Below are 10,674 nucleotides of genomic sequence, written 5' to 3' on the forward strand. Positions count from 1 at the left end.
TATATATATATATAATATGTCTTAAATCAATAAAATATATAGTGTGCTCTAACCTTTACATATGGACATTCAAATTCTGAAATTAAAGAGCCAGCTCTGGAGAAAACAGCTACATGAAAACGATTACCATGTGAATCTCCAATTAATACATCTCCTGCATCGCTAATATCAATCCCGTTCGGGAAGTTTGTTACATTCTCACAGCCAATGCGACGCAGGAATTTACCCTCTTCATTAAATACCACGACACAATGTCCCTTGAAGTCGCAAACAAAATATTCTTTGCCTAAAGATTGGGTTATAAAGAATTATATATTATATATGTCTCTATACGCGCACGTTATTTAAACTTTTATAGGCAAAAATTTATTAAGGCAAAAGAAAAAAAATGATGCCTACCACTGATAGCGATATCACTTGGTTCTCTCATATAGTCACTGCAATCGAACCATCTCAAAAGATCTCCTGTATCACTAATTACGAACACAGTTGGCGACACACTGTCAACAGCCACAATATGTCCTTGGCTGGTAACAGCTAGGCCAGCTACGATATCGATGTAACGAATAGCGATCTTCTTAATAAAGTGACCGTTCTTTGTAAATATTTGCATCCGAGATCGTTCATTTCCACGATCACATACAACAAATTTGCCGTTATTTCTCATAACAGCTACTTTCCTGGGATACCACAATTGTCCTTCCTCTTTACCAGGAACACCAAATTGAAATTTGAAGGTACCAGTCTTATCAAAAATCTGGAATTAATGTGTAAGTTATATAATTTAGTGTAACATTTATGCAGCTTTTCCTTATAAAGAAATAGTTATTGTTTCTATATATTACATAAGGTAACTACCTGAATCCTATGATTATTTGTATCTGCAACAATAATATCTTCATCAGTTCCTAGACAAAATCCATGAGGCGAATTAAACTGCCCTTTACTGGGTCCTAATTGTCCAAACTTGCTTCGGATATGCATAGGCGTCAGTTTGGTATTTTGAGATCTCGGGTGAGCAGGGTAATTCCCTGTCCCTGATCCAGTTACATTGGCAACGGTATTTCCTACTACTACAGGCATGTTATGTATAGAATCACCTATTAAGTCATCTAAAAATAAAATATTGATATTAATAAAAACAAATGCAATAATTTAAAACCATTCTCTTACTTTTGTAACTGTTATTTATGAAGAAAATTTGTTTATTTTTTTAGCAATATCAATCATATAGAGATTAGAATAATCTTACCAGCACCCTGTGAAAGTATCGGCGAAGTAGAAGAGGACAATGGTTGAAATCCTCCATTTAATAAACTATTGGCAGCCAAAGGACCCAGATTTGGAGTGTCTACAATGGCTGGCGAAGGTCCACGTCCCAATACTAATCCACCACCACCATTAATAGTAGCATTTCCAAGATCTGTATTGTTGAAATAAATTTGTTAGATGCATTATAATAATGTGACAATGGAAATAATATAATTCATATATAATAAATCTAGAAAATTTTTCAATGTATGTAATAAAATAAAAGATTTTTAATTTTATAAAGAGAACAGAAGTAACATGTAAATAAAAAATATGATTAATAGCAATTAAAAATCAATTAAATATTAAGTAGCAATAGCATTAAATATATATTGTACATAAAATGTGTGTACAAAACTGAAAAATATAGACTGTAATAATTCTAGAATATCTGTTCCCTGAAAAATTGTAGCATTACATTTGGAGGAGATAAGAGAGAATAGCGCAGAAACGTGCTGCAGCAAACTCATAAATTTTTTAACATTGTATTCTTTACCTTGATTACCAAGAGTATTTCCTAATTTTGCAAGAGCTTGTAAATTATTGATGGCATGGCTCGTTGAACTTAGGTCCCCAGTAAATAAGTCTGCCAAAGAAAAGGACGGAGTTGGACTAGGGTTTGAGCTAGATCCAACTACACCAGTGTCACCCACCATCTCTACCTTCTCCGCTAAACTGGCCAGTTGTTGTAGGTTGTATTCTTGGATACTAGTCAGTCCATGGATAGGAACTGTACCTGGTGGAAGAGGTACGGGTGGTGGAGGTGGCGGAATATTTTGAGGACTCGAAGTTGGTGGTATAACAAATGAGGGTTCACCTTCAAAAGAGGATTGCATTGATGTGGGAAGTGAAATAGGAGAGCTTGTGCTGATAGAACTTGGACAACCCATTGAAGTGGTATGAACCATTTGCTGATTTGTAGAGACTCCTGATACCGTTGAAATTGGCTCAGGAAGAGTTTTCACTTCCGGTGTGCTTTCAGTATGAAATTTTCCAAATACCTCCTGTAATAATACCACACATGTGAATTTGTGAGACATTAATTTAATTTGAGCAAGTGTACAATAATAATTATACTTATTTACCTTTACAGTATTCTCAAATTGATTATAATCCGTTTGAAATTCGATAGAGAATGTTACATTGTGTTTTGGTGTATTTTTAATTAAATTCATCAATTGAGCTCTTACAATACGACGAAGGGCCAAAATCTCCACTGCATCACCATGTTCTAGGAGTCTTGAAGTAAAACGACAAGCATCCTCTATTTTTTCTACTGTCTTTTCAACACTGTAACAAAATTTGAATGAAATTTATCTTATTCATTTTATTGAAATATGTTAAATAAATATTATGCTTTCTGTCTTAATTTATTAATAAAATATAGACAGTTATGGAATATGCATATACCTGTGAAAAGTATCCATGATTTCAAGTTCTCTGTCCGAATGCAATTTCTCGAGGTCGGTTAATGCATTATCTTTACATTTCTCCAATATAGCCTTATAACTTTGAAAAGTCTCTATAATTAAATCTTTTGCTTGGTCATGTTGTATTTGCAGCTCGCTGAGGGCATTCTCCAATTGTACTGAAACCTGATCGCATTCAACGATTTTTGCTTTACTCTCAGTCATCAAACTGACTAACTCTTCCTTTTGTCGTGGTTCTACATCTGTCAGTCGTTCATATTGATGCTCTGGTGCTTTGTGCTCCACAAGCAGACATTCATTGCAAATAGGTTCCTAATCATACAATTTAATTTTATACTTGTGAGATTCTATTAATACCAGAATTAAACTATGATATAATTATTTCAAAAACATAAAAAATAGTGCAACGAAGTAAAGATAAAAATAAAAGTTGTACAATGAATTGTTTTCCTTTTTATAAAATATTTAATGCCTTTTCTACGATCATTAATTTGGAAATTATTTAAGAATACAGTCAATGTCTCAATTCTTTTTCTATATGTGTGTACAGAATAAAATATACAACTATATAAATTAAAATTTGCAATTCTATACATGTGTGTATTCTGTATATTTAAAAATATTATATGTTAACATTTATACAAAAATTTAATTTAAAGAACCCATTAATATAGAATTTCTAATTAAAAGTGCAATGCATTAATATCATTACTATCCTAAACATTTAAATATTTCAATGATAGAAAATTTATGTTTAACAATTTCTTAAGATTATATTAGTAGAGCAATATTTACGCAAGATATTGAATTTTGATCGAAAAAATATTCACTTCCCACACATACCTGGCATGTATGACAATAGAACTTCATATTTTCAGCGGGATGGCATTCGCAAAATATTGGTTTATGTATCGGAATAGCTTCGTTGGATTGCTTCAAGTCTTCAAAGGCAACTACTTTATGGTGCTCGAAGCAACGCATAAACTGATGCGCCGTGTTGCAATTTGGACACAGGAAATTGGCGCAATCCGAACAACGCGCCACGGCGCTCTCTTTGGCCTTGCAGGAGGTACATAGTACTGCCATGTTCTCGATAGCGGACATGTCCAATATATTGGTAAGAACATAGTCGCATGTGAGCGACGCGGCGCCCTTAGAACTAACGGAAGTCTCTTGATGGCATACGGGACAGTTTATGATCGAGCCCACTTTGGAATCCCCGGCCTCGTCCATGAGAAGCTTGTCCAAACAAGTTTCGCAGAACACGTGGAGGCAGGAGAGAACCCTGGGCGAGCACAGCTTGCTCATACATACGGCGCAACCCTGATCGTTGGCCTCGCCGTTACCGCACGTTATCTCCTCCAGGGCATCGCCGGGGTTGCCACTGTTGTAGCCGCCGACGGAGTTGACGGAGTTACGCTCGCCGAATATATCGCCACCGTCGATCTCCTCGGTGCCAGCCGCGGTGGCGATGCCGCCGTTCGTGGTCGGTGATACCGTGGCGGCCCCGGACGGAACGGCCACCGTGGACGATGCCATCCTGCGACCACGGAACGATCAAGAAGGAGAGAGGGAGCGATGTCCCGACGTCCTCCGACCGTGCTTATCTCAGGTACTCGCGGATTCAGATCGTCGCGAGAATTCTTCTTCTCTCTTTTTTTTTTTTTTTTTTTTTTTTTTTTTTTTTTTTTTTTTTTTTCCTTTCCTCGAAAGATTTCGTGCATTCGAGCCTTCGAAAGAGCATTTTTAAGAAAACTCAGCACCAAGTCTGTGCAAAATTTCCGCTATTTGAACGTTTTCATTAACCAAAAAGCGAATAACTATACGTTGCACAACAAAAATACGAATACTGCTCGTTTTGACAAACACTAACTTCGAGGATTCACTAACTAACTATATAGAGCTCTCTGTTGTAGAGATATTCCTTTTCTACTTTATCAATAATTCTATTTAGATCTACATTTAATTTTAAACATGCTATAGATAAATTTCGGTTTATATGTTTAAACTGATCTTGCCCACATACATAGAGAAAAGTGCTTTATAGAGAATTAGATAAAATTATTCTTTAGGTAAAATTTATATATATATACATACTTTCTCGTGCACTTTTTTTTCCCTTACTTTTTCTCGCCTCTGCACGCTTCTGTTGGTCGAGAACGAGAGAGAACGAGAGCGAATGAGAGCGAATGAGAGGGATGGCAAAGATTCTCTAGGATCTTTTCTCACGAGGCGCGCGATGCTCGAAACATCGTACTGTCGTGCTCGCTCGCCACGCGCGAGAAACAAAACACGGGACGATTGACCGGCTGGTCCTACTCGTCGCTCGTCGCGCGCGAAGAAGGCAGGAGGTCGCGCGAATCGCGAAACGGGCCGCGCCAAGAGCGTATACTCGGAAAAAAAGAATCTCTTTCTATCTTGCGTGAGCTTGGCCGCGTATACGTATGTGTGTGTGTGTGTATGTAGATATGTGTGTATATGTATGTACGTGTGCGCGACTAACGGTTGTTCGTCTCGTATATATCGCGCAATTTCTTACTTCGAGATTGCGTCCTTCCTCAACGAGGACCACGAAAATCGCGCAGTCGGAATAGCAGCTGATCGCGCGCGTACATTTATTTACATCATAGTACCAATCACGCACTCCGTCGCCGTCGTCGTTGTCGTCCTCTTCGTCGTCGTCGTCGTCGTGGTCGTGGTCGTGGTCGTCGTCGTCGTCGTGTATCGTCGCGTTGTAGTTGCACTAAAACTTCCCGATCGTCGACTTGTCGTTCGACCCTGCGGCTCGCGTATCGGGAACACTCTTAAACATTATTAGCCTCGACGTGCGTTGCGCGGGATCCTTTTCTTTCACGATCCTTGACGATGATGATTATAAATTTTCTCTTGCTATCAACGCGCCTCGTCCGCGAATATTTCGCAGTCCTTCATACGTGGAACAAACGAATAAATCATTCGAACCCAGAAGAGCTCATCCCCTCGATGCGGGAACCTTTGGGTAGTCGATACTGAGATAAGAAACGCGAATAACTAATAATTGCCCGCGCATGCGTGCGTATGCGATGCGACAGCCAATCAACGTCGCTTCTCTGAATATTCGAGAGATTCTGACGCTATCGGACTATATTCATTGAAGTTTAAAATTTAATCAATCAGAAGAAAGCTCCTTTTGTTCCGGTTAATCAAATTTCAATTTTTAATACGTAATCTGATACGGACTTTATGCAAATTTGTCTCTAGGCTTTAAATCTTAGTTAGTTCCTTTTATCCTGTAGCGGGATACAGTAACTTGCTATCGACAGTTTTCGGTATCGTTAACTAGCGGCAGCCAATGGCAAGGATCTAGTGAAATTCTTTTTTGAGCTGAAAATTTTTTTTAAATACTCAATAATATTGTAAAAAGAAAGTTTTTATGGAATCATTGCGCTGCAAAAAATCTAGAAAATGTATTCATTTTTTGAAGGTTTAAACGGGTATGTCTCTTTAATAAAGCTTACTACACCTATTATGTATATCCGGTCTTACCCGACCCATAGCATCCTGAGTCAAATATTTTAGTGTCCCTTGGGCACTAAGTTTCTAACCGGGCCTAAGTTTGGTTTTTAGCGGAGAATTTCCCTTGTGTAGAATGCATTTATGTATATTATTACCCTCTCACGGGTACACCTTGACGTGGTGGGAGAGCTTAAATACCTGGGGGTCGATTGTGTATATCTTTGAAACAAAGTGAAAATTACAAAAGTGAACAGATTTACTAGATTTCGACAAATGATATCGTAGATACTCTAATAAATTTACTCACTTTTGTAATTTTCACATCGTTTGAAAATACACAATCAACCCCCAGGACGGTGCCTTAAGGTCCTAAGCGTCCTAAAGATCTACTCGTCTACTGTGAAGGGGAAACCAAGTACCCAGCATTAATCTTTTTCGAGGAACTTATATATATTTTTCTATTACTCTCTACATCACCCTCATTATTTTTACTAGTTGTTGGCCGGAATGATCTGATCACACTCTAGATCAGAAAAAAGAAAAAAATAGATACCCAGTCAGCCACGTCTGTTCTAACAGATATTGTCAAGTGCTTGCTACAAATTATTGTCAGCAAAAAGGCTACAAATTTGGTGCAAGAGTTGTTATTACCGATTAAGCTGGCAGATTGCCGGCAAAAACCAAACAAAGCTTGCTAACATAACTAGACAGCAAATTGGCGGCAAAAACCGAGCAAACCTTGCTGACATGACTGACATCAGATTGTCAGCAAAAACTGAACAAGGTCTGAAGTGCGCAATTTAGTCAAATTTCAATCTTTAGTCTTCAATCTTCAATTTTCAATGCGTAGTCTGATACGGGCTTAAAAAGATCGATTTCAGAGGCGAGTTTTTCTCGCGGGCAAATGTTAAATTCTCTGACAGCCATTTTCTTCTCATCGTCGTGTCTCGTATACATGATATGTATGTGACGTGTATGTATGAATTAGACACACACACACACACTCGTGATACACATATACGGACATACTTTTATTTTCGCGCGACTTCTATCAGCTGACGTTGCTGATTTATACATATACTGGGGCACACGGCACAGGTGACAGGTGTACCAATACGACGCTAAGGCCTGAGGAGTACACACGCAAAACGGGACCACAGCACAGCAGAGGGGAATTGAAACTTTGTACGATCATCCGCATAACCTCAACCTCAACGTCATCGGAGAAGATTAATCAACACCGAATGAACTTGGGAGTCGCGCTGAGCCTGGGCCATCGCCTTCTGTAAAAGGTATGTGGGTTTAGTTCTATCGACTATCGTCTGCAAACAGTAACGGACGATAATTCGCACGACGTGTCCTCTCGAGAGACGCGTTTTAACGGGTGTTTTCCTCGCGATACTAGCCTCCGAGCACATACAAATCTGGACACCGAAGGAATAGTAGAAAGCATAAGGCAAAGATCAAGAAAGCACGTATGAAAGGCAAGACGGATATCATTCCAGATGGAATGATTTTAATGGATTCATGACTTATCTTTTTTCTAATTTTTGCACTCTTGAGCACTCTTGCGCTATATTTAAAACTTTTATATTAAAAGACAAATGCGCGCGTGTTTTGATATAGAATGTATCGAATAATTAGCATTTGCAATTATATTCTTTATTATTTGAATTATTTCGCCTTTATTTGTTTAAAAATTAGTAGTATACATATTTGTTTTACTATCTAATAAAGTGATAAATGCCTAAAGACTGAAAAGATAATCATGCCAATCTTTGTTGGTAAGTAGAAAAGCTATCTATATACATTTACAGATGTCTTTGACATTTCAACAAATTATATTAGATGCCAAAAAATTGGTCATTCGAATTTCGGACCATGAAAATACAGCAGATACTCTGATAAGCGAAGTAGAGGCAGTATGTGGACAAATTGATAACATGAAGCAGGTAAATATTATTTTTGTTATATGTTATGAAAAACAGTATATTATATATACTTTACTCTATGTTATATATTTCTAATATCGATTTTTATGTTTGCAGTATCAAGAGGAAGTAGAAATTTTAAATACAGAAGCTAAGCAAAGGCCACATCTGCAATTAATTGCTGGGATCCAAAGGGAAAATAAACATTTGCGAGAAATACAGGCAGAAAATAAAGAATTGAGAAACGCGTTAGAAGACAACCAACACGCACTTGAGCTCATAATGTCCAAATATCGACAACAAATGGCCTCTTTATTACGTCTCAACAAAACCGATTTTTCATCCTTGTACAATTCAAAATATGCCAATGTAAGTTTACAAATAAATTTACTAGTTTAAAATATAAATTACAGTGCAAAATGCAATGTTTCCTTTATATATTTTTTATACAGATAATAACCAGTCAAGCAGAAAAAATTAATGAAATGGCAGCTGTAATGAAAACAGCTGCTGCCTTAGACGAGGAAAATGAATTAAAGGAAAAGGAAGCATTTCATTCTTTGAAAGAGGAGAATGCTACGCTTCGAGAAATAATAAATATTGCAAATAAGTATGATTCCTTAAACAAAGAATGTTCTATAGAAAACAAAATTGTTCAAACGGATTTACCAATAGATTAAAGAAGTTCGCTCCTAGATCATTTGATCCTTTTTATAAGAAGTTGACATTATTTATTTCACACAAAATTTCATGACATACATTACTATTAGATAAATCTATTATAGGCAAGAAGTGTATGTGTGCAAGTTGTAGTATGTATATATATCTCTCTATTAAACATTTGTAATAAATTGTATAATCCATTTGCAACTATATTTAATTTATCTTGTAATTAATTTAAAATTGAGATTATTTTGATTGTGCGATTTTTAATTATACTTTCCTTCATGTTTTATAAAATGCTTTATTTCTCCGGAAAAAGATATATTAGGAATTCTTGTTTCACCTTTTTATCTTCTATTGAAGAGAAAGTTTGGTATGTGCCTATTGTTTGACGCGGCAAATTTTTTTATTGGGACCAACGTCGCAAATTTCTCCCAAAGAACCGTTTTTTTTTTTTTTTAAAGAAAGATTCGTGCAGTAAGTTATAAGGGCTGAAATTGAGAATAGTGTGAAAAAAATGGTTGAAAAGAAGAACAAGCTAAAATTTATTGCGGTTTTACCGTTAGGAATGTAGTTTCGGAATATCTTTTTGAATTTACATTATTACATGCAAGATGTTATAACAGTGCAACGAGCACGATTTTGACAATTGCTTTTAATGAAAATATTTTGATCAATATCGATCACAATGTATATCTACTATTCGTGTTCAATATATAGATAAAAAATAAATTTCCTAAAATGCATAATATAGTATAAAATATGTTTACATAGATATAAAATCTGTTTGTTCGTGTTCCTACTTTGATAACTCTTATCTATGTGGTAGGAACAAAAAGATAAAGAAAATTATATGGCGATCATGTGGTCATATATATTGTTGCGAATTTTTATGTTCTTTTAACTAAAGAATATTTATGAACTCTCCGAATATTATGAGCCACATTTTCTCATTTTTTATTAATGTCTTTCACATAAATTTTTCTTCAAGACATTAATTCTTTTAATAGCGAAGATTTTATTGGTATCTTCGCATTTTTTTAACGCTTATATTGTCTCTTTAATTTTTTCTGAAAAAAAAACGCGATAAAAAAGCCTATAAATTATTTTTACACTTAAATGTGGCAATTGACCTTGAAGTCACCATTGAGGATTGAGGTTGCAAAGGTAATTCTGTTCGTATTGTAGTATCTCGTTTTTCCGATGAAACAGAAAATTTTATGGCATATTTAATGAATACAGCGCTTTTTTTGCTTTTTTTTTTTTAAGATATCGAAATCCTGAATATTTAGCGCGCGCAGTTAGTTAATTATTCGAAGATCAATGAATAAAGATTATATATATGTCGCTAGAAACGTAATTCCATATGCAGAAAATTAATCACGATTTTCTAAATTTGTGAAAATATTTTCGGGAAGAACAATTTTCTAATTCGAGAAAATAAAGATCTAAGACTTTCTCATAAAGAATTAGAAACTGTATCGATTTGTTTCCAAAAGATAAGAGACTGATTATAAAAAACATACACTTTGCAGCTACATGTGTGTGTATGAATATTTAATAATATAGAAAGACGGAGTGAAAACTCGTGATATTATTTAATTTTGTCTTATATAATTTCTTTATCGTATTATTATATTTATGTTACTATCTCCGAAAGAGAGAGAGAGAGAGAAAGAGATACGTCTAATAGTGAAAATATTCATATTTTACTTTACTTTTAAATTTTTATGATTATGTATAATTGCGATAGATACATCCCATAAATACATGCCTTTCGAAAATCCTTTCGGGAAATGCATTTAATGAATATTGAGAAACATACATATATGACGCTTCTAGTC

General features: G+C 35.6%; 2 protein-coding genes across 4 annotated transcripts; one reads left to right on the forward strand and one right to left on the reverse strand.

Moving 5' to 3' along the window:
• Window positions 1-26: 26 nt before the first annotated feature.
• Window positions 27-4,434, reverse strand: LOC115238339 (B-box type zinc finger protein ncl-1-like). Its single transcript, XM_029812065.1, has 8 exons — window positions 3,585-4,434; window positions 2,722-3,053; window positions 2,397-2,601; window positions 1,808-2,315; window positions 1,253-1,423; window positions 859-1,112; window positions 400-757; window positions 27-286 (listed from the first exon to the last, which is right to left on the reverse strand). The coding sequence occupies exons 1-8, from the start codon at window positions 4,278-4,280 to the stop codon at window positions 27-29; spliced, it is 2,784 nt and encodes a 927-aa protein (XP_029667925.1). The 5' UTR covers window positions 4,281-4,434.
• Window positions 4,435-7,175: 2,741 nt separating this feature from the next.
• LOC115238375 (FGFR1 oncogene partner 2 homolog) lies at window positions 7,176-9,047 on the forward strand. 3 transcript variants are annotated; one of them, XM_029812129.1, is made up of 5 exons: window positions 7,176-7,528; window positions 7,642-7,720; window positions 8,054-8,188; window positions 8,285-8,536; window positions 8,620-9,047. In XM_029812129.1, exons 3-5 carry the CDS (start codon window positions 8,054-8,056, stop codon window positions 8,845-8,847), a joined length of 615 nt encoding a protein of 204 aa, XP_029667989.1. In that variant the 5' UTR covers window positions 7,176-7,528; window positions 7,642-7,720; the 3' UTR covers window positions 8,848-9,047. The 3 variants fall into 3 exon arrangements, with proteins under 3 accessions (XP_029667989.1, XP_029667991.1, XP_029667988.1); XM_029812131.1 differs by having other exon boundaries at window positions 8,085-8,188; XM_029812128.1 differs by lacking the exon at window positions 7,642-7,720 and having other exon boundaries at window positions 7,182-7,528.
• The last annotated feature ends 1,627 nt before the right edge of the window (window positions 9,048-10,674 follow it).

This window comes from Formica exsecta, unplaced genomic scaffold (genome assembly GCF_003651465.1).
Source record: "Formica exsecta isolate Colony F162 unplaced genomic scaffold, ASM365146v1 scaffold333, whole genome shotgun sequence".
Classification (NCBI taxonomy): domain Eukaryota; kingdom Metazoa; phylum Arthropoda; class Insecta; order Hymenoptera; family Formicidae; genus Formica; species Formica exsecta.